This window comes from Melopsittacus undulatus, chromosome 7 (genome assembly GCF_012275295.1).
Source record: "Melopsittacus undulatus isolate bMelUnd1 chromosome 7, bMelUnd1.mat.Z, whole genome shotgun sequence".
In the NCBI taxonomy this organism is placed as follows: domain Eukaryota; kingdom Metazoa; phylum Chordata; class Aves; order Psittaciformes; family Psittaculidae; genus Melopsittacus; species Melopsittacus undulatus.
In genome coordinates this window covers 61,799,976-61,824,708 of record NC_047533.1, presented here as the reverse complement: position 1 = coordinate 61,824,708, position 24,733 = coordinate 61,799,976, and the positions used below count along the sequence as shown (strand labels likewise).

The 24,733-nt window shown below is 43.9% G+C and overlaps 1 protein-coding gene across 2 annotated transcripts in view; it reads right to left on the bottom strand.

Moving 5' to 3' along the window:
* NR3C2 (nuclear receptor subfamily 3 group C member 2) overlaps positions 1-12,870 on the bottom strand; it is a 208,458-nt gene extending 195,588 nt beyond the window's left edge. Inside the window, exons 1-2 of one of the 2 annotated variants that reach the window (XM_034064607.1) lie at positions 12,788-12,870; positions 6,280-8,041 (exon numbers count right to left, since the gene is read on the bottom strand). In XM_034064607.1, the coding sequence (XP_033920498.1) occupies positions 6,280-8,039 (1,760 nt within the window). In that variant the 5' untranslated portion in view covers positions 8,040-8,041; positions 12,788-12,870. Of the gene's footprint in view, positions 1-6,279; positions 8,055-12,787 lie in introns of those variants that run through there. The other variant, XM_005146571.3, reaches the window with a different exon arrangement.
* Positions 12,871-24,733: the final 11,863 nt, after the last annotated feature.

The following is a 24,733-nucleotide window of genomic DNA, read 5'->3' as shown; positions in this document are numbered from 1 at the left end:
AGCAACCAGCTGCATGTGAAAACTCACTCATGTATTCGACTTAAACATATTTAATACTTGTTTTTCACACACCCTTTGTAGCTTCCTTGTCAGACCATTTTTATCATTCTTATACAGCCACACTTGCAAGACACATTTGCCAGAAAACAAGTTATGGCTCTATAGTCATTTTAAAATGTAGTATTTTCTGACCTCTGAGAGCTTAAATCTGAAATCACAGAATTCCAGTGTTCTCCCAAAAAGTTTTGGTTGAAATCAGTCCATTTTTTTATTCCAGATCCTACAAGTCCATTTGAAGACTTAGTACACACAGTTAAAAAACAAAAACTGCCTTTTGAAAACATACCCTGAAAATACAAGTGCCAAGATTATGGCTTGGCAATACATTACCTCTTAGCATAAATGTGTATTTAGGATTATTTCTTAGGCTCCTTTCCCTTTCTGTCCCTTCAGTTTGTTCTTGCGTCCATGTCATCGACACTGCTCAGCAGGTTGCCTTTTTCTGTTGGTTTTAAGAGCTTCAGAGTGAACTGCATAAGGAACCTAACTTGGGTCTCCCATACAACACATCCAAAGACCAAAACCAGAGTCAGACCAGACAAGGCATGGCCCAAGGCTGTTATTTCACCACTACAAACAACATACTGTTCAGGTACAAACACCACCCAACAGGGACCACTACTCAGTCCTGGGTTCAGCAAAGCACCAATACGTATCTAGAAATCTGATTCAGCAGGCAAAGCACTTCCCAGCAGGTTTAAGTTCCATGAATGCTAAGTGTTGTTTTAGTAAGGCCAAGTTATGGAATCACAACGTAACCATTTACTCCCTCTGCAGACAATACCAGTACTGCATGAGTGCTGATACCACTGCAGCAATCCCTATGTTTACCTGCATAACTGCAACACGTATCCCATAAAATAGGATGGAAACATTTTTACACAGTACATATTTCAGACATTTTTGTCTTCCAGTCCTCATGAAGATGGGCTGATCCATACTGTCAGAATACAATCAAAATTTCTTCTGCTTGCTAAGATCTGTGCACACAGGTGATCTCACCTTTCCCTTTTTCAGAAAACCATCAGAAGATGATATCATAGTGGGATTTTATATCATCAAAAGTGATAGCTAGGAAGCAATTATTAACTATAATCAGAATAAACTATGGCAAGCTGATTTCCAACAGCTATATACTGCAAAGTTCCACGGTATCAACTTGCAACAGAAATGTTTTAGTAACACGCAACATTACTTACCCCCACACACAAAGAAACAACCAACCCCTAGATATTGGCATATGTATTGACAACAGAGCTCTTATTTCCCCAGATTTAGAAGATCTGCCCATTTATGGAACACAATTTCCCAGCAATGTGGCCTTCTCCCTGCCACAGCACAGGAGTCAATTGATGTGTATAAATTTAAGGGGAAAATAGGCACCAGTAGCAGTCACGTTTTCAAATGATACTTTATGAAGATTCTGAACTCCTTAATAAAACAGTAAAATAAAACAAAGAGCACCCTCAAGAAAGTACCAAAGAAAGGTGTAGAAAGTATGGGGCTGTTGAATGCATGCTTGTATGCTAAGGAGAACCTTCAGATCTCCTGCCCGGACATACTGATAGAGACTTTTTAACTTCTACAGCAAGAAATACAGACATATATATGCAGAAGTTCCTACTGTATCAAGATTATATCCAGAACTGTTAAAAATTACACAAAAACATACACGAACCTACAAAAAAAGCAACTATAACTTTACGAAATGGAAGAAAAAAAAGAGAGAAAAAGTACAGATTTAAGGCTACAGTCTACAATATTAAAGAATCACTGTTGAAAAAGAAAGTTTGCACAGTGAATTTGTGGGAAGCAAAAGGGGAAAAGAGTCCTGCCAAGCATGGAGAAATATTTTAACAGCATGGTCTTCTACCATAAAGTCAACAGCAAACAAACAGAGGTCAAGGCCATTCATAAGTTCTAAAAATACTATTTACCAGACCTCTGTCTCTCTGGCAGGTATAATTCTGATAAGTGTCTATTCTAGATAATATTTAACATAAAAGTTTATTTACAAAAATACCTGCAATAGCCTGAAATTAGATTTAAGCAGAATCACCCATTCAAGTCAATAAAGGTTACACACAAATGAAGATCATGCTATTGGGTTGGTTCTTTCTGTTCTGTGTTGGGTTGGGTGAGGTCCTGGGGGTTGCTACAGGTAAGGTCTATTCAAAACCACTGATCCATGTGAATAGCTCAGGAACAGATAGAAGTCCCTAAAATACTGTCAATGTTTGTTCAAAGATTTGACCGTAAACCCAAAGAAGTCAATGACAGTCTTTCAAATCAGACCCTAGAATATCATGAAACACTGAAGAGAACTCTTCTTGTCTGAATGACAACAACTGAAATATAACTATTGATAAATGTATGCAATTTACGTTAAAATAGTAATATACTAGATTACATCACACTGGATTACACCAGTAGAACTGCCAGGAATAAACCACAGTAGGAGTTTCAGTCCTTTGTTTCTACCAGAACTTCTGCGAAAAGCAAGTATGTATGTGTACATACATGAGTTAATATGGAAATCAGAGGGAAAAGGCACACTTGCAGAAGCAGCTTTGTCTAAGAGCTAATGCAGCGGAAAGGTCATTCTCCCCAATTTTTACTGTTGCTTCAAGCAACCATTACATTTTCTGAGGCCATTCTGAAAACTGCGTAATTGGCATGACCATGAGGCTTAGACTGGTACCGTCGTCATTCAGATGAGCAATCTCCCTAAATCTATCTGGACTCTCAGTGTAGGTTTCCATCAATGACAAACCACAATCACACTTATCTTCTTTTTCAAGGCCACTTTGTTATTATTTAGTTTAGAAACCATTATTTCATAGGAAATGCCATTCATGGAGGGGGGATCTACACACACAGACATACAGGTATGATTCACCCTCTCTAAAAATTAAACATGTAAAAATATGTCAAAAACAAAGACATGTTCTGCATGCATATTAGCAGGAGAAAAACATTTTTAAAGCAATAAGGGAACCTGAGTTTGCTTAAGAGGCTCTTGCAACCCAAACACAAGCAAAGTTATAAAGAAAGTTACCAGCAAGTAACTTAAAAAAAACCGTAACTGTGGACATCTAATAAAAGTAACTGAAAGAGAAAAAGAGAAATGTTCTGGCTGACAGCAGGGACTTGGCACAGTCAATAAGGTAGCAAGGGATTTTAAATGCCTAAACTATGTTTAGCAGATACTATCAGCAAGTATAACTGACTTGAGAAAGGTGATATTCTAACAGGGGGAAAAAAATTAATGTTCAATCTGAAGATTCACTCTTAGTGTGAAAAGTCTTCTTTACTCCTGCTCACCCACTCCTTTCCAGCATGTCAGCTGCAAGACAGATGCAGTCCAAAAAAGGTATGTTATCAAGGTTCAGAAAACAATGCTGTCAAAACAAGATATACTCAATGCTGGTCATTTACTGACTTAAGAGAACCATATAGCCTATTTTTTTTCCCTTCACTTTAGTCTTTGCTTAAGGCAATTTATACTGCAGCATAAGTATATCTGAAAAAAGATGAAGACTTACAATACCAGAAACTTAAAAATATTGCAGACTTTGAAGGGTTAATCACAGCTGTAGAGGTCTGCAAAATGTATGATGCCTCATATGGTTGATGCATCAGGGAAAAAAAAGCTTGACTGGAAATAACAAGGATCTAGCTTGGATGTAGAGTGCAGAGATGCAATGCTGCTTAAATGATGACATGAAGGAAGAAAGACTTTACCATCCCCATACCATGCTGACATGGGACAGCTGAAACCCACCTCGGGCCTGACATGGTTTTAAACTATGAGCGCTTTATTACAACACTTTGAAGCATGAACAAACTTGTGCCTGATTTCCTCTTGTTTTAGCTGGAACGCAGCACAGAAATGAAAAGCAAAGATCAGTTCAAGGTTCATTAGCAAGAATGAGCTTTTACATGTGGAACACCCTAAGATAAGTCTTTAAAATTTGCCTTGTCAGCAGACAAATACCTGAGCAGGCACCTATTCATTCAAATCTGTACTGCTAAAATGACCTCTACATGAATTTACCTTGGAACTTGTAAAGGCTTTGCACAGGCTCCCAGCTGCACCTGTTAGCATAAAGCCACTGCCAAGCAGATTAAGTGCAACATTTTGTTAAATAATGGAGCTGAGTTTAGAGATTTGAAATGATGACACGTCCTAATCTGAACTACAGATCAGGATGCCTGAAGTGTCGCAACCTTGCAGATCTCCATCACCTGAACAGAACTCCACAAATGCAGCAATAGCTCTGAGCGCTAAAAACTGCAGGATTTCAATCCTGCAAAGAAACAGCTATGCTTACCATCATATCTTACTGAGATACCAGCGGAGAGAACAAAGACAGGAAAGTGTATCAAGCCTGTGTCATCATCAAGCCTGATGACATACCCATTTACTGGTCTAGAGGTAAACAGATGGGAAGAGCTACTGCGGACTAATGTCAGATGAAGAGACTCCTTCGCAAGCCTCATGAGAAACTGACATTCAAAACGTAACTACTGATGACAACCATGCTCCTACCTGCATTTCTCTATTTATCGTGCATGTCCCTGCAACGATGGCAACCTTGACTCAGTGCAAGCAGCACTTATGCAAGAGTTCTCACGGCTGGCAGGAGCTACTTGCCCAAGTAACAGTGCTCAACCACAAAGGCTTTAGTAAAATACTGGGTCTTTATTTTCAGGCATCCCATCAGTCTTCTGGTGAACTTTTCGCACCATATAAATAATGCAGTTTATGAAAATTTCATCAGGTAAAATAACTAGAAAACAGCAACTTCATCTTCCTTGATTCAAGAAAACACATTTAAGCCAAGCCTGGATGGTGACAAATACCCAGCTACATGCAAAGTTCAGTATGAAGGTGGTATATAGCCTTTTTAAGTTGAGAAAGAGGTATTAAAAAGCACATTCTTTAGAGACCATATCTGAAACGGTCAAAGCAGAAGTGAAGCATGGCTTGCAAAACAATAAGGAGATTGCAGAGGTAGTGAACAGATCTGAGAATAAAGTGAAAATATGTAAAGCCTTTTTTTTGCCCTCCTGGATAGATAGGCTCTTTTCCTTCCTCAAAAGCACCATTATTTTAAGTATTAAGTTTTTCACTGCAACACTATTTCTTCAGAAATATTTAGCATCATATAAATATGGAAAACACTATGCATCCTCTTCACCCCACTCCAAGAATAAGGCAGACGTTTCATTCCCCGAGGGCAGTTGCATATCTCATGATGAATAAAAAAAAAAGACTTGAGAAAGGTAAAGGCAAATTCTGTTACTGGTTATTTCACTGAGCTTTAGCACAAAGCTTTGGCAAGCCTGTTTGACACAGGAAGAGTCTGTGCAACTATTCTAACTCAGTCATACTGTCAGATGCACTTAATAACTCGTAACATTGATTATGTAACCAGATAGCTCATGAAAGTAAGTGTCCTTTATGGATACATGAACACCTGTTTGCTGAAGAAGTGCATGCTCTACAAGTCAGCCAAGAAACACAAATTCAAACGACACTTGCATATTTCTCTTCCACCAAAAGTGAGGAGATCAGTTTATCCATTTATCCCTTTCAAATGCGTCAAGTTTTAACAGCCCTCCTCCTTCTGGAGGCATTTTTCTATATATACAAACCAAATGTTCCTACAGTTAAAATACAGAAATAATATGTTGCCACAGGCTTGTAAGGTTTAGTTTTTACACTTAACCAATTAAAGTCCAGTGCAAACTTATAATCATGCATCTTAACAAAACCAGATTCCTGACACTATCGTTTTCTTATCCTCTTCTCAACATTTCATCTGAGGTACAGCACACTCAAGCACCAGCTAAGAAAGAATAACCATTATAGGACACACGAGAGCAATTTTACTAAGCTCTCATTATAGGAAAAACAACATTTATAGCAGTAAGAGCTCATAAACATACTAGAGCTACACGTTCAAATCTAATAACAACAGAATATAATATGTTCTTTTTAAATATTAAAGCCAGCACTTAGTTTTTATTAAAGGCAGAGTAAAAACACAGCAAATCTAACAATAAGAACTGAAATGCAAATGAAGAATTATGGATCAGCTTGAGAAATACTGCCCTGGTCCCCATTTTAATCCACGCCTTTTAAGTTTAATGCAGGGGAAGAAGAAAATAAAGAAGGGAGAGGTAGAGGATAGAAGTAATTTGCCTGCTCACCTGGACACATTTTCTGGAATGTACTCTAGAACTGGATACCCATCACTTCTTCTGGATGCCAACTCCGAATGCGACTTCCAGGTCTCCACTAGCGTGCTGACAGGAGGGAACGAGCTCAAGTGCTGAAATGCCTGCTCTCGAGCAACCGGTCGCGACAAAGATATCGTGCCTTGGGCACCGATCCTGTAGTGAAATGACTGTCCACCTGAATTTACACCCACAATGGCAGAGGATGGTATACTGTTTTCTTGGTAATAGCTGCCATCATCAGGCTCCTGCTTAATTCCCACACGTAGGCCTGGATTTGGAAAACTGCTACCTTCACAACTTCCATCAAATGAAGAAACAGGTGGTCCTAAAATCCCAGAAAGAGAGTAATAGTCTTTGTCATCCATAAAAGAAAAATACGAGCCATCTGTAAATGGAAAAGGATTTACTGTTTGATTCCCTTTAAAAGACGCACCAGAGCAAGGATGCTTGGCTGACTCTTGCTTCACCGGTACTGAAAAGGGGGAATCTGAGTTTATTTTGCTGCTGTCACCAATGCACGCACTGCCAAAGGAACCGTCTGGCTCAGGCTTTATGAACTGAACAAGGTTCATCTGACTGTTGTTGGAGATGGCGTTCTCCATTTCCTCCATCTTAGGAAATGTGAGTTCTTGAGCACCCTTGTCTTTTGTTTCTGGACTGGGAACGGTATCTTGGCTTCTGCTAGGTCCCGCTGGCGTGCTGGAAGCTGGGAATCCTAGGGAGTTGTTTATGGGGCTACAGATGGATGATCCCACAGTGCTAACCGCTGGACTAGAACGAGTGGACCTATTATTGGCATTGGAAGGGCTGGCAATGGAGCTCCTCGAGTTCAGGTTCGCAGGACTGGACACAGAAGATCGCATAGTGATATTACTGGGACTTGAGACAGGAGATTTCACACTGCAGTGACTGGGAGGACTAGAAATTGGTGATTTCATGCTACTTATAGGGCTAGAAAGTGGAGACCCCACATTGCTAACGTGTGCGGGACTGTGCAACATAGACCCTCGGTTTTCAACGTTCGGCGAGCGTGACAAAGGGGTTCCCTGGCCAATGGGGCTGTGCACGGCAAAGTTCCCAAAGTTAGCAGTAGTTGAGGACACAGAGTTAACTCCCGCAGGACTACACACCGAGGAAGCCATATTGTGAGGGCTGCAGCCCGAAGGGCTTTTCTCTTGACACATGATAGGGCTTTTGACAATAGTGTGCATGGCACCACCGTTTACAGTGCTCCCAGAGTCTGACATCAAAGACCTCAAGGGTCTGCTGGTGCTGTGGAGGGGAGAAGAGCAGTGGCCATTCTCCTTGTAGAGCTTCACCAGCTGCTCCACATTCTGGTACATCTTCCCTGGGCTTCCCTGGTTCTGCTGATCGTAGGGGTAATCGGCATCTCGTATTGAATCCATATATAAACCCATGGATTCAGCCACTGTTGCTGACAGCTCCTTGGACTCCGTTTCGGTTTTGATGTCAGAGGGCAGAAGACCAGGCTGACTGCTGTCTTGCTGCAGGCAGGAGAGTAGCTCAGGTTTTTCTTTGTTGTTTCCTTGAGTGCTGCTGTTTGCAAAAGCTCCAGCAGCACAGCTTACGTTTACAATCTCCATATAGTTATTGTCATCAGTCTGCTCTCCAGCACCTACAGAAGAATACTCCACAGACTGAGAAACTTGACCCCACCGTCTCTCCATATCTAAGCCTTCTGGGTAGCTGTGGTATCCTTTTGTCTCCATAACTAGCAAAGACATATACAAAAAAGTAAAATTAATAAATGACAGGACAGTGTGACTTCCTAAGGAAATTTCCTAATTTCCTAAGGAAACAAGGCGTATCCGCTCACTCTGTCTATCCTCTTCTCTGCCTGCCAGTCCCGTTTCCCTGCCCCATCCATCATCTCTCAACCATTTGTGCAATTTCAATCAAACCAAGGGAAAAGGTCTCACGGATATGACAGCCCTATAGGTTCTGAGAGAAAACTGTTCAGCAGTCAGAAAAGACCCAAATTACTGCTCCCAGCCTTGCCCCAAAAGGAACAGCTCTGCAGCATTAGCACAACCACTGCCCACTGCTGCTGGCCACAGCCCCACGGTCAGTGCTGCCCCTCTGGACCTGGAAGAAAGGGAAGGGGGTAGCAAGGACACAGGGGGAACCAGAGAGGTCCTGAAAGGATACATTGGCAGTAGGCAGGGCTTAAATCCTGTGGAAACTGGACATTGCATCTCTGCTCCTCCAAGGACCTTGCACTACCATACTACAGGGAGAGCAAAGCAAGGGAGGCTGTTATGCTAAGGGCGTTTCTCTTCATCATCCACTGTAACACAGGATGCTTTAGAAGGAAGCAGTAGTTCTAAGGGGCCAGGAGCTGGTCTGCCCCTTTACAGTTACACAAACTGTTTGTACAATCACCTGAGGAAACCTGGAGGATTGGCTGGGTGGGAAGAGAAGCAAGATAAATGGGAAACGTTCCTGCCACAGAGGAAGGGCATCACATTAGGTGGGGATGCATGGCTGTTAAATGCATCTGTAGTTCTGCAAAATTCCATGGCAGCCAGGAAGAGGAATATATAGAGAGAAGTAAACCTTGCTCTAAAATAGACCCTAAAAAAACCCTTCCATCCTGCAGGACACTCTCTCGAGGAAGAGAGCAAAATGCATGACCTAGCTACCAGTGTTCTGAACGTCATGTGTAAGCAACAACAATTTCCTTTTTATTTTAACTAGTAGGCTTACAGTATCATTAGAACTGTAGAAACTCAAGTGCGAATAGTTACATTATCAATATTATGCAAAGTTTTTCTTTTCAGAATGCATGGATTTTCCAACATTTGATTTAATGTTTAATTCCATTACTTAACATTACTTAAAAATGTTGTTATAAAGAAAATCATAAAACAAGCCCCCCCCCAAAAATAAATTAATGACTCAAATACTCCTTCCCCTTACTCAAACCTATGGCTCTATGTCTACATTCACCTCAAGCAAATTCTATTAGAAGACAGAATCATGTGTCTCCCACAACCACGAGTATCAAATCACATTCCTATAGTCTAAATTTCAACACAAAAGTCCCTACATTCATATAAAGTCACTCCCAGAAAAACTCCTACCCCTGATTTAAGTGCTGAGCAATTCTTATTCCTAGATAAATCAATTGCAGCTGCAAGTGACCAGCATTTCTGAAAACCAGTAAACTTAGTTAAGGCTTAAAATTAGGATGTAAGTGAATTCTACCCCTCAGAACCACCAGCAGAACCCTTGCCTACCAGGAAACCTCAGTTATAGGCCTTTCTGCACAGGTGCACAAGCCTTACAGTGTTCTCTCCCACAGCTGTAAATTTCAAACTCCATACATAATCAATAAGCGAGCACACTTTGAAACTTCAGCAAATAAAAATGCAGGTCACACAAAGGAAAAAGAAATAAGAAATGGAAATGGCCTGGTCCTGCACTTGCACAGAGGGAAGCACTGCCTGGGAAATACGTCCGAAAGGACTGAAGAACAGCAGAAAGGTTATCTGTGGCCTGATACAAGTTCTCTTTAAAATGACAGCTATACACTAGTAAAATGCATCAGCAAACAGATTCTTGGGGAGTGCTGGTTTCTGTGCCTCAGTGGGTACTAGAATCGAATAATCATCTCACGGCTTGCTGACAGCACAAGGGTTTAGGTTTGTTCTTCTCAGCAGAACTTATTACAACTTGACTAGCATGTTTATCTGCAGCATCCACACTTCACCTACTGCACAGACATGCCTTTTTACTAACTTTCACTACCTGAATTTGACTGTGGACTAACACAGACCACAACAGAAGCTGACTCGTGTTACATATCAGAACCGAGACCATCTGATATTCTGCAGAAGGAAGCTTATATTATGAGCACAGCAGTTTCTCCAGGACACACACCACACACCCGATCCTCCCCCAAACAACAAGTACTTGGACACTGTGAGTTATGTATTTCACCCCAAACATATCAACAAACATAGACCTCTGCAGTATAAGTCTCTGATCAATCAGGCATGAAACCAGTTTTGCAGCAACAGTCGAATTAAAAAAACAGAAATCAAATGGTACCTGGTATCCCTGCAACCAAAAGGTCACCTAGATACGGGAAAACCTGAAGTAAATCCCGTTTCGTAAGAAAATCCTAACCCGATGGCTCGAGCGACCACCCACTTCTTATTTCCTGACGTTTGTAAAGCGAAATTTAAGTGTCATTGCTTGCGAGCCCCTCCGCCGACATAAAACCGACCAGGAGACCAGAGTTTAGCCGACAGAGATAGGCTAGGGTTTGCCCCCTCTCCCCCGGGCACCGAAGCACGGCGAGGAGCTCGAGTAGTGTCCCTCGCGGCGTGGGGCTGCTCCCTCCGCCCTCACAAGCACGGACACGCGTGTGAACGACCGCGCAGGCAGCGCTCGCGTCTATCTCCCTATCTGCCCTACGCGGCGCGGAGCATCCATCACCGCAGCTCCCGGGCACTACGCACCGCTCTGCACCCCTAATCCGCCACCCCAAGCTCCCCGTCAATTGTCCCGCAGGTACAATCCGGATTATCGCGCATGGGAAAAGCCAGCAGTGCCCGGGAGCTCCCTCCGTCCTTCGCACGCGTCCGCCGGGGATCGACCCGGGGAAGATAATGGGGGAAGGGGTGGGGGGGATAGGAAAACCCAAACCCCCTCTCGGCCCCTAAAGCGATGCAGAAAAGCACTTTTTCTCCCGCGCAAGCAACACTCCCCACCCTCCACGGTGGACAGGGTCCAGATAACCACCGTAACACCCCCCCCACTCACTCCCCACGGAGAGCACTGACGGGTGCCCCCGGGTGACGACCCCCAAAGTGCTCCCCAAAGTACCCCACCTCCGGGTGCACGTCGGGGTGCCCCCCGCCCCCCGCGTCGGCCCCGGTCCCGCGGTAACTGTTGCGGCGGGGCGAGTCCCGGAGCCCCAGGCGGAGGGGCGCGGAGCGGAGCGGAGGGGCGGTCGGGTTCAGCCCCGTCCCCTCCGTCCCCCCCGAGGTGAGGCGCGCCGTGCCGCGCCGCCCGGTGACACAGAGCGGCACCCGGGAGGGGACGGGAAAAGGTGCCAAGTCCTTTAAAAACATGTCACATGCCCACCTAAAGTCGAAGTTTACGTCCCGCCCCCAGCCCGCCCTCATTGGCAGACGGGACGCAGAGGTCCGCGCGGCTGGGGCCGGCCCGCCGCCCCATTGGCTGGGGCGAGCAGTCAGTCACCCGCCGGGCGACATGACTGATACAAAGTTGCTGCGACACAGGCTGGAAAACGCATCTCCTTAAAGCCGCAGCGGCAGCCGCGGCCGCGCAGCCCCGCGCAGCCCCCGTAGTCCGCCCCGCCGGGACCCCGACCCTGCCGCCCGAACGTGCCCCCGTCGAAGGGTCGCGGAGAGGCGAGCGGAGGCTCCCCACGGGCCGGTGAGGTGTGTGCGGCGCGGCCGCCCCCCCCTCCGGTGCCCGCGCCGGCGGCAGGGCCAAGCATCGCCTCTCCGCCGGACCGGGATTTCCGCCTTGCAGCGGCGCATGAATATGCAGCGGTGGTTTAACCGAGAAATAGAATGAAATGAAATAAAGCAGCGGAGCGCAGGAGGGTTCAAGGACTCGTCCTCCGCTCGCAGCCGCGCTGGCCCCGCTCCGCGACAGCCGCGCATCCCGCCGGGCGTCTCCGCCCCTGCCTCCCCCCGTCCAGGGGCAGCGAGAGGGGTCACCGGGACAGCCCCTGGCTCTGAGGTGCAGCCACCCCCCTCTCCCTCCCGGTGTTCCCCCCCCGGCGCCCGTGTCCCTGCTGCAGGAATATCCTTTTCCCAGGGAAGCACCAAGAAAAATAGACGCCAAGCAAACTTTGAGGCGATGCGCTCCCAACTCGCTCCCTAAATAACATCCCCGGCAAGCGGCCGGCAGCCACTGACGCACGCTCCCAAACAGCCCCAGCACCCACCGAGCCCCGCTCCCGGCCACGGCCCGGCGGGGACAGTTCCGCGGGGTTACAGGGGTGCTGCTAGGAGCGGGGCGGTGAGGCTGAGCCCGTCGGGGAGCGGCGGCACCGCGCTGGGCACTGCGCACCTTCCTCCCCAATCGCCCCCTGCGCGCACGCACGCACAGAAGCGCGCAGGTCCGCGTTCGCCCCGGGGAGCGGGGTTCGTGCTCAACAGCCACCGCGACAGCGCAAACATCCCTCTCATTCGCAGGTTCTGCCAAACATCGACCCGCACCCACGGCCCCGCCGGGCACCGGCCGAGGAGGCGGCTGCGGATCCCAGCGCGACCCGCGGAGCAGCCGCCGCCACCGCGCTTCCCAGCGGCGCTGGCGCGGGCGCTGCCGAGCTATGGACGTGTCCTTCCCAAGAAGTTTTCACGGATAGGGACGGGACCGGCCGTGACCTGGATATGCCGGCTGGGGTAGCGGACACCCCGCTGCCCGCCCCTCGCTCCCCCGCGCCCCGCGCAAGAGTCCGCGCTGCACTCACCTCCCCTACGACATGGTGGCGCGGCGGGAGGAGGCACGGCCCCCGGCTACTGCGTGCAAACCATCCGGGAGCCCGCACCGACACCGAAAGGGGGAAAAAAGAGGGGGGGGGAAGGAGAAAAAGGGGGGGGAGGAAAGTACGCGGAGAAACGCCGGGAGCGGGGCCGGGCAGCGGGCAGGGGTCTGCGGGAGGCGGCTGCGGGGTGCCCGCGGCTCGGCTCGGCGCAGCCGGGCGGACAGCTCCCACCATGGACGCCTAGGTGGGTGGGTGTTCCCAATGGGTCACACCCTCGCCCGCCGGCGGAGGGGAGCGGGGGGTGGATCCAGCACCGGCGGGAGGGGGGAGATTTAGGAGAGGGAGAGAGAAATGGGATAGAGGGAGAGAAACACCCTCCGAAAAGCAAAATCCAGCCCCGAATAAAAGAACTTATGTCATTCCAGGTAAAACTCCCATCTGCGCCACCAAGGAAGAGGAGGGAGGAGAGTGGCGAGGGTGTAAACTTTTTCCTCCCCCCCACTCCCCTCCCGTCCTCCCGGTGCTGCCCGGCCCCTCGCAGCGGCCGCGCCGCCCCCGTCGTCCCCTCCCGGCGCCGCGGGGTTTCTCACGCACGGAACCCGCCGCCGCCGCGGTTCCTGGTTCGCGGAGCCGCCGGAGGAAGGGAAGGAGGGCGGGCGGCAGGAGGCAGGCGGGCGGTGCGGGAGGAGTGTCTCTTCCCCAGGCGGAGCGTCTCTCCCGGCGGCGGCGGCAGCTTCGGAGCCATCCCCCCTCACCCGCTCCGCACCTCCCGCACTCCTTCAGTCCGACCGCTCCGCTCGACCCTGGACGGGGGTTCGGGAGGAGGCTGCGCACCCCCAGCGGGCCTGCTCCTTCCCTCGCCGCTGCTAGGGAGGGGGATCCGGGCCCCTCTCTGCCCCGCAGTGTGACCCGGGTTAACGGGGAAGGGATGGGGGGCGTCCCTGTGGCTGCAGTGGAGCAACGCGTCCTGATTGCAGACGTTCAGATTCAAAAAAAAACCCGACACAAACCAAAATCGGTGCTAACATCGATACCGGCTTTAAAGAATATTTCACTTGTGGCTAAGGCCTTTTTAAAACTGATTATTTTTAAGTTCAGGGCATTAAATGTCTCTATATTTAAACACTTAAGGAATAGAAATTAGGCATTGTAGGGAGGAAAAAGTTGGCCCTATTTTAATATCCTCAATGAAGTCTTTAAACGTGTAAAAGGACTGCTCACAGGAAATTTTACCTGTGCTGAAGCCCCTGTGGGATCGAGGCCTTGGGAAAGGCAGATATTTTATATTGGCTGTTGTTTGCATCTGTCAAAGTTTGTGGGCAACGTGATAAATGTTAAGCACGGAAGCATAAAGTGCTGGTAAGGTCAGACTTGGAGATAACGGCACATTCAATAGCTTAATTTCACAATTAGTTTACTGTATTATTGGAAGCAAATCATATTTCACTGTGCCTACACTAGTGCTCTATTTTTAGTCCTAATGTATCTAAAAAGGAGGAACCTACCAAGATATAGCATCAAATGTGAACAATTCTCTCTCTTTTTCACTCATTTCATGTCATGCATCTGGTTTGAAATGCAGCTAATTTATTAATCGAGCAGAGCTACTGCAGATGGGTTGGAGGCTGCAATTCCAGGGCAGAGGAAAGTTCCATGCAACTCTGCGAGTTACCCAGCAAATCACAGTCCTGCCATAAGATCCCAAGCATGTTGGCTGGTCTGTCAATAAGTGCTGTACTGAGTACAACTCTTTTATCTTAATTCACAGTGATGGTGTATTTGGCTGATGGGTTTGCACTTCTTTTGTTTTACTTTTTCTGTTACTCTCCTATTTTTTCCAGGGAAAATGTGTAAATGAAAAAGGCATCTGAAATGCCTGGAGGTAGCTGCAGTCTTTCTGTTGCATCTCTTTTCTACTTTTTATTTTTAAGAAAGAAAAGGAGAGAGAAAATAAAATTGAAGGAATATATCTGTCTATCTACCTTCTGTCTAATACCAAATGTTTGATTTCCCCCTCCCTTCTCTTGTTACATCCAGAGATGGCTGCAGCAAGCATAAAGCACCTTTCCCAGTACATGCAAGATGCTCACAGATTTTCCACAAACTCAGGAGAAACCTCATTTATTTTCTGCTTGTGGTTCACAGGAGCACTTAGCTTTTTAGTGGTTGACACTATATCTATTTTTAGCATCATTTTAACAGCTGTCACTAACAGCTAAGATCTCATCTTGAACGCGGAAGGGAGATTATCTGTTTTATTTAAGAAAATCAAACTACATAATTGTCAGATTCTTAAACACAATTTGGATCTTTATCTGTGAAGAGAAAAAGCTATCTTCTCCCACTGCACCAATTCCATGTAATAAAAAAAAGAGGGGGGACCTACAGTGGGCTTGATAAAATAACAAATGAGCTTTGCAAGGTTTGGAAATAATGCTATTCAAAGGCACATTTCCAAATCCATTAAAAGCAGTCCCATTACTGCCTTCTGCAGCTGTGTCGTGGTGGGGGAAACCACAAAGAGTCCAGTCGTAGTTTTCCAAGTAGGTCAAGAGGAGCAGCACAGACACCTCTGACGGGCAATTCTCTCCCTTCACGTTAGATTTTCTGAGAGGTTAACTCATGTCAGACACATGACACTGAAAGCAGCAGACAGGCAAGCGTAAGCCACTCTGTAGCAGATGTCATTTCTGCTCCTAAAGATAGTGGTAAATTTGCCATGGATCATGCATTACGAAAAGAGGTAAAACTGAAACTCTGCAAGTGTCAAATTTTACCTCCTCTCATTCTTCATAAAGCCAGGAAATGGTATTAGGGCTGCAGGAGCAACAATGTAGTGTAAAAGCAGCCTACTGTACCGTCTTACTTAGAGGTCATGTGCCCTATTTTGAGAACTGAACCAAAGCGGATGAAGTTTTGAGTCGCTTCCAACTAAGGCAGCTGGGCATTTCCCACTTCTCTCCAGCTCCAGCCCAGGAAAGCAGGCAGTCACATGGTCACATATATTATTCCTTCACCTGATATTATTCACTGTAGATTTAATTTTTATGCCATTTGGCTCACGTGGTTTTGATTATTCAAGATTTAAAGCTGATCAGGAGGAGCTGCATTTCGGGAAGACACTGGAAAAACGTTGGGGATGGCAGATGAGAGTTTACTTTCCCTGTCCAACAGGTGTGAGTATTCCGAGAGAGGAGTCCCCGGTCTCACCAGTTAAATGTGTCAGAGATAGCTCCCTGAGCCATGCTGAAAGCCTTCAGAATCCTTTGCAAGACCTGGGAAAAGGTAAGTAAGCATGTTTTCTATATGGTATGCTTATGTTCTCTGTGATTTATCCATTTAGTCTAATCTTGAACTATTTTATGTTCTAATTATAGATAAATCTTTTAGCTGAGCAACAGAACATACTCTCTTTTAACCTGGATTCTTTCTTTTCTGTCTTTTTTTCTTTTCTTTATTTCTTTTAATTTCTTTTAATGCTCCTTAATGGCCCATGCTGTAACTGTGGTTGAACCACATCTAAGTATAGTACAATTGCATTTCTAATGCATGTTGGCATTAGCAACCTCTTGGTTGTATAAAGGGCCAAGACACACATTTGAAAACACAGATTTCCAACACATTTAAAATCACAGGTCTTTATTGATATTTAGCACCAACAGTTTCATCTGGTTCAAAATTAAAACATCTCACAAAGAATTACTTGTAAGTAATGGGTCTCGTTGACCATGGTATGGCAAACGAAGAACAAGTAATAACACATAGGAAGTACTTCATACTTTTTGTAGCTTTAATATTGCCATATCTATTTATGTTGTTTATAGTCAGCTTCTCTCTTGTTTGCTACCTGTGCTATTACTTGTAAGGAAATGTAGTTTGTAAGAAATGGAACACACAAAAAAATTGCCATAGCCACAGAATGTAAGCTTATCTCACTATTAATGAATTCCAAAGAATAAAAGGCAGTGGCAGCTAATTGTATCTTAGTATTTATCTACTGCCTACTGGCATTTTTACAGTATCAAATAGTAACTCATACCGTAATCTGATTAAAATTTTGTAGTAACCATAATAGTACTGCACCTATGCCAAAAACCCAGACATAGAGTTTAACAGCAGTAAAAATAAGAGAGCAAATAACACCCTCCAGCACTTAATAAACATATCAAATGCAAATTGGAGGAAATTATTTAATCACTTTATAGGCTAGTTAATTTTGATGATTATTCACAGTTCTAGTCGCAATACTTAGTGCAGAACTAGTTAGTATCCAAATTGTCATAACACCAAGATCGTAAGTAGAATTTGAAACTTGCTGTATAGAGGAAATTACCTTCCTGATTGAATGAAAGTGCAACTTTAAAGCTCCTCCAACAAAGGAGAATTCTTATGTAATTTTCCAGATTCTTCTATAACCCTGAAATCACCTGCTCTCAGACATTGTGCAATGAGAGATGGTTTGATATTAACTTGCAGGATCACATCCATTTTAAGATTTGAAAGAACTTTGTTTTCTAAATTTTAAAAAATCTTTATTTCCTGGAAAAGAGAGATTTTGGATGGGCTGTCTTTGAAGCATACTGTGAAGAAGAGACTGAAGAGAGCAATGCTATGAAGCTGAGTTAAGAGACTGCTCAAGAAAAGTGTTAATTTAACATGTGCCAAGACAGAAAAGGAAAAAGAAATCTATTGATTTTTGTGGAAGTTGCACTGCTTTCCTAAATAGATTTAGTCTGTTGACTTTTTTTATTATATCAAGTATGTAGGCTGTGGATCATATGTAGGTTGTGGTCCAGCTCGAGGATCTCATTCAGTGAGCCCTCTGGGCCCAAGCTGGGCAGTTGGTCATGCGTGACGCAGAGAGTTGGTCCTTCTCAGATGCATGTTGATTTGCATAGATTTGGTTAAGAAAAGAATGTATTTGCCACAAGGAATCATAAGTCAGGGTTCTGATAAAGTGTCCTTACTTTGATGATGAAGGTCACACTAGAATTTGTCTGGCCTAGACTGAATCATAGAATCATAGAATAGTTAGGATTGGAAAGGACCTCAAGATCATCTAGTTCCAACCTGATACTGAAAGGTCATGCATTCCAAAGTTTTCCCATTTTACTCACTGATTCTTGGCTTACAAGCCAGGAGTGACAGAAATGTTGACACACTAGATGGGTTTGTCTCTGATGGCCCAAACACACGGGAATAAACAGTGATTCACAGGTGACAGTAGATATCCTCACCAACACGGTTGCCTGGCTATGGTTTATTCTCTTTTGGTATGAGTGTAAGTGACAGTCGCTCAGCTTGGTTTCCAAAAATGATTCTGTCTGTATCAGTGCTTGTACAATCCTGGCGCCTGCAGCATCCAAGTACCACGCAGACGTATTTCTTCCAAGCTCTGGAAAGAAGAAACAGCATTATCACCATTTTATAGTCAGGGACTGGAGAAACAAAGAGATTGCAGGATTTATCTCAGGTCCTCTAAGAAGGCTGTGACAAAGCTCAGTACTTCCCAAATCACAGTGTGCTGCTTTTCATCATAAGACCAGATTTTCTTTTTAGCCGTTGCCTTCCCAAGTTTGCTGCTGCATGAGCATGGATTGCATGTAGTTAAAACCACATTTGGTTGTTGTCCGGGGAAGGAAAAAGCGCTGTGGTCTGTTTGAGTGTATTCATTATTGAAATGAGTTTAGAAAACCCATATTGTCAGGGCTTTTTACTCTATGGATTAGCAGCAGCCGCTAAAGATTGACATTACCTTGCTTGCTCAAGCCTGGTCAGAAGAGTCACATTCCATGAATGTGCAAGAATTTCTGGCATGAATTCTTTGACATGCACATTTACATTTTGGCTTCTGTGCATGCTGTTCATGCACTCACCACTTTGAACTTTGCTTTTCGTGAGTAATTCTGACAACAAAATTTATTCCTTCATATATACATGGAAAGCAAACACAAAAGAGGCAGGAACATGGCCAAATGAAAGTAATTTCAAGTGGTTTTTTTTCTTTCTTTATTAATTTATCTTTTATTTTGTTCTCAGCTCTGGCTAGACAGTCACAGAGTAGGAATTATGTACCCCTCTCAAGATTTCTAAGGGAAGATCAGCCAGGACTCAAAAGAAATCTTGTTTGTTTAACAGCCAAAGTTGATCCATGGCAGGAATGATAGATGGTTTAGCAAACAAGAATTTCTCCCAGTGTGGTTCAGTTATGTCCCCTACACATGACTTAAAACTGAAAAAATGAGCCTACCAAAAATCCTTTTTGCTGAACAACTGCACAGAAGATGTTACTTGCATTACTCCTAAACGTAAGACGAGGTGCTGATCTTTTCAATCTAGTTCCTTTGGTTCTGTTCTAGGGAAAAGACGCCGGTCACCATGATTCTAGCCCTGCAGGTGAGCCTCACTTTTCAAGCCCTGAGTGTTACTCTTTTCCATAAGAGGAACGCATAAGAATAGTGAAAGGAAGCACAGGATTGTTTAAGGAGCTAGAGCTGGATTTGTGGTATTTATACTACTTTTATGTAATAGTAACAATAGTGATTGCAGCACATTTTACACTGTCAGGAGAGAAAGAGTTAGACCTTCTTTTACTGGGAGTCAGAAGCAAACGAATAAATAAGCTAGGCAATACACTCCCTGTCTGTATTTTTTATTTCAGAGCTTATACTGAAGGGTGTCTAGTTCTAAGCAGGTGCTTCCTTCCTTGTAAACCCATTGTGGAAAGCAAATGAGTCCCAGGGACTGTCTCTCCTTGTTGATCATCAGTGGGCGTAGATGCAGTAGATGTAAAGGTCTATGACTCACCGAGCGTGCTAAGGTGAAACCAGAAGAGAGTAGATAATTGCACCATTATAAAAAGAATTATCACAGTTTGATTACAGGAAAAAAAAAAATCTTCTAATGGTGCCGTGACTCTAGGGAACTAAAATAGGGGATGGGACCAAAAGTGAGGAGTTTATGTCAAGGGATGGCAAAGTGTCACCTTTAATTGATCCATTTTAATCAAATGTGCCAAAAAGATGATTTCTAGGATTGAAGGTACAATGGGTCAAAACAGACTAAAATACTTCCATGTGCCAGTTCTGATTAAAATAAAATGAAGACAAATCAAAGACACAAATTGACACAGGCAAAAAAATTCTGAATCCAGAGATTACTAGAATGCTTCATAAAAGAGATTGTGCAATATCCTGCCTTATGTACAAAAGATATACAAAGTTCAAAATCACCCCATCTAGTTTGATAATCTGTAAATTGAAGAGTGAGATGGAGGGATTGCAAGTAATCCAGATTGATATGAGAACTTCAAATACTCAAGGCAGTGAGAAGAAGGCATTTCCTATTGACAGACAGTGAAGAATAATTTGGTGTCACATAACCCAGAAAACATGTATGTAAAATGCGGAAAGTATTTGGGCAATTAAGAACAAAAAGCAAATGTGGTATAAATTAATGGGTATCTGTGACCTTTAGAGAGTGCATGAAACTTGGCAGGATGGTTTTCATACCAGCGATGACATTATAAGGTGACTACAATTTAGGCTGCAGAAGCAAAATGAAGAAGACAATGAATGAGGGCGTGGAGGACAGTGGTATCTCTCATTAATGGTGGTGCAGCACAGAAGGAAACTCATTCATCCATCCCAGCTGTATCAAAGACTTGAAGCACACCAGCAAAAGCCTAACCTTTTCTCTTTCTTTCGGGGTCTTTGTGAGAGTTCTAGTAGTGGTATCTACTAAGGTGGGTACTTGGGGCGATACAACTCTTTGGGAAATCTGACCAACGAAATGGAGGACTTGGAGCACTCCTTCAGGAGGGCAGAGATACCGTTTTTACAGGGAACTGAAATGAAGTGAACTGAAAGAGGGCCCCCATATCAATGCCCCCATGTCAGCATTGGTATGCAGGGCTCAGCATCCTGGCTGAGAGAGCAGGGCAGTCTCCGCAGTCTTGAACTGGTCTCTCTCCCTGTGAAGCACCTTCACCTGCAGCAGGTAGAGTCAAGGATGAAATAGCACTCTAAGCACAGGGTGGGTGAGATCTCTGCAGGATGTGATTCAGGACCTCTGCCCTAGGGAGACAAAGAGTTGGAAATAGTAATGGTCAAAATAGAATAGAAGTGGAACTGCAGAAAGGAGGCAGCAGAAATGTCCTTCATTTCAAGCATCCCTTTGATAATTTCCTATTAGCCCAGTCTGGGTCCGCAGCTTCGGGGATATAGTTTGGAGGGAAGAGACTGGCAGGAGTTTCTGAATATCACCTTAGGGATTGTAACACAGGGGAAATCATTCACTGCTCTCAAACTGAAAGTTTATTTCCATGAAGGTGGGAAAGGACTGGTGAAGATATATCGATCCTCAGGTGAAAAGGTAACATTATAGGGTTCACGTGAAGTGACAAAGGTGTTTCTTATAAGGTACCTTCATGGCCAACATCTGAGGTTCTCCAACACTATGTCCCAGTGACCTTGGTAAAGAATAAGACCTGACACTCCACACTTGTTACGGACCAGTAGGGAGAGCAGTTCAAAGAAACCTTAGTTGGAGGTGACAGACAAGACAGTCTGTCAAAAACAAATAAATGGCTCTCCCTTATCCTCCTTTACCTCTGCTTCCCCAGCTCCCTGGACCTCTGTAATAGCAGAAAGGAAAGGGGGGCTGCAGACTTACATATTACAAATCTGATCCAAATCATGTCTGTAAATGACAACATATGCCTTCAAGTGTGTTCAGTGGTTCTATTCAGCAGTGGCCACATAATTATGTCACTTCAGGGCTTGCTAGATTGTAATATTAAATATGATGCCAGTTATTGCTCTGCATTCCTGCTATTTTTACTTGTTGGTTTTAAAGTTAATATTATTCTGACATAGCCTTGATTCAGGTGAGTGGATATCTTCTTTTCTAGGAAAATAGGGTTTCTGCAAGAAAAGCCAGATTTGTCCACAGCTAATGCCTGCTAATTGAAATGATCACCATTCAAAATGTTGCTCATCACAGGAAAAGCTTGCTCTGACAAAAACATTGATAAAGGCAATCAAAGGCATGGCAGAAGTTACTGTAAGGCAACAAAGTTTGTACATTGATCCAATTAGGGTGCCTTCTGCTCTCAGGGCAGTGGACACGTCTGGAAACAAGAAGCTTTGCTTCATTAGGATGATGAAATAACAAAGGGACATTTTGGGAGTGTGATACTGAACAGACTGGTAGGGTTTCAGGTAGACTGGAAGTTTTAAGGTAAATCCCCTCACTCTAGTGAAATAGGTTTTGGGATGCCTTGTGAGGATGTTTGGCAAAAGCTTAGTATATCTGTATAAATAAAATACTAAATACTATTTTTTTTTCAGTACTTTGAGCAATACACCCACCAGACAAATGGGTGGCCCAGAGAATTGGAAGACAAATCTTCTCTGGGTTTCCCCATCAGTATCAGTGTAAGTCAGCTGGCGCTTTCTCCTGTGAGTATTCATTTCTGAGAGACATAAAGATAATGGTATTGTTGATACTCAGCTTTGATTTGGGAATGATTTATTTCACCCTCTACCTCCAGAGCAACAAGTGGTTTACTGATCAGTACCATAACTGATGAGTCCTCTCAGCTAGAGCTGTCCAGCCAAAAGCCACAGTTCCCGGAGGAGGACTACAATGGTTTTAGCCATTCCCCAAGTACCATGGGGTAAAATAGCATCTGTGGCATGTTGTGCAGCAGTTTTGTTCACCCCTTCATGTTGCCAATGGCTCTGTGTGTTTTGCAGCAGACTAGCGGGATTTGCTGAGAGTTACATGGGATGATTTCTGGTTAGAAAAATCTTTTGACTGGTGATGTATTTGCATCTTCTTTGGAAATCTCCCTTCATGTGAGATTATTAAGTCTAAGAGCCTCCAACTCTTGGCCTGTTTCAGTGATGGCAGGCTTTCTTTGTGGTTTTCTGCCTTGTCTTTAGCAATATGGTCAACTGAAATGGCCATGTGCAAATATATGTATTCTTTGTGTGCAGCTGGAGTATAGCCACTACAAAAGCAAGTAAAACAAGTTAGGGTACATACATTACAGAAACACATATCAATTTATTTCACAGGGCATGTTAACTCAGCAGGTACCATGCTTTTTTTCCCCTCACCTGTTTTCTGGAGACAGGTTAGCTATCTCTGCACTGCTCTTGATTATGCAATGCACACATGCAAAGTTTATCTTCCTTGTAAAGATATTCTGTCAAGAGCAAGAAGAGGAAGAAAAAAAGGAAGGCTGCTGTAATTTGCATTGTAGGGAAGGGAATGTTTTTAAGCCAACAAGTAACACAGATGGAATAACTGACCTGAGGCTGAGTAATGCACACTGGTTCTGAAATAAAGCCCAAAGTTTCCAAAAAGAAGCCAAAAACTACACAGAAATCACCTGGGTTTTCCCACAACTCTAAGTCTCAAAGTTGACATAGGTGAATAGGGGAGTTCAGCTGGTTTAGGAGATAAATAATGACTTGTTAAGAGCTTCAGATTGCAAGAAAGAGGAATCTCACAAAATTCAAACTCCAAAATCCTACTTGACTAAAAGGTATGGACCCTAATTTTTCTGTTGGTTATATGTCTGATCAGTAAGGACACAAAAACACCCATATAGATAAACAGAAGATAGACATGCAGACATGGCTAGATGCTTACTTTAGTGTATAGATGCATGCATTTGCAATATATTTATGTAATACTATGCAGACACACAACCAAACATGGAGATAAATGTGGGTCTAGAAAATCAGACCCAATGTATGTGTTTTAGATAGTTTTTTTGCTTTGGTTTCACTATGCCATCAGGCATGGTGGTGCTTTAGCATGTCATAGCATAGATTAGCAATAGAAAAAATAGTTATTTTGATTATTATTAATGTTTTTCTTTTCTGTAACCGACTTCAGCTTTGTTGCACATCATTCCGTGTTTGGCAAAAGCTTAGTGTATCTATATAAATAAAATGCTAAATATTGTTTTTCAATACTTTAAAAAATACATTTCCTCAATGTACCCACCTTAAAAGAAATATTTGTTTGAGAGGCAGTTTCAATAGCATGTGGCAGATTATTTTAATAAAGTGAGATCAATATCATGAAAGCAGGATTAAATATCTTTAAGAAGATGCTTGCATACTAACCCTTTGTATGTGACTTAATATTTTGAGGTAGAGAGAGAAAGAAACGAGAATCACAGAATATGATTCCCTGATTCACTTGTATTCAGGAAGGTAAAGATTGCTTGAAATATGTATGATGAAGCTGGATTCTTCGTAAGATAAGGTAGAAAAGATTACTCACAGAGCCCAGGAAAGCAGTCTTTCTGAAGGAGACAACCAAAAGGCTGCAAGTGATGTAAACAGATTATATTTCTTGGAGATTAAAGCAAGCTTTTTGACATATGAAAGACCCTATTAAAAATTGGACTGTGCTCACTGTCGTCTGTGGACAATATTGATTGCTGAGCTGTTTACTTGTGAAAGGAAGTCTTTCTAGTCAAATGATGCAGTTTTAGGAAAGAGAATGACCTCTGCAGGAGGAGGGGGCATACAATTATAAATCATACCAAATGTGATTGAAACTCTCCCACAGGCAAGAAAGAAAAACAAATTAAAGCAAATATTGTATTAAAGGAGTTTCAGTGGATGCTTTGGAGAGCTCTGATTTTCATGTTAATGCTCATTTAGGCTGAGGTTTACTGCTGCCTCAGAATAATGGAGATGAAAAGAAAAGCATGTTTAATTGGAAAGGGAGGGAATGCCAAAGAAATAGATGAATTGCAGTTCACTTTCTAGACTTTTGCCTCAAGATCTAGTGGCTATGATATCTCACTGTCTTAAATTGTACAAAGGAAAACAGTAATTGAACTTCAGTCCATATAATTCGGTGAATCTTGCCTTTTTTCTTTATCGGGTCTTCTAGATTATT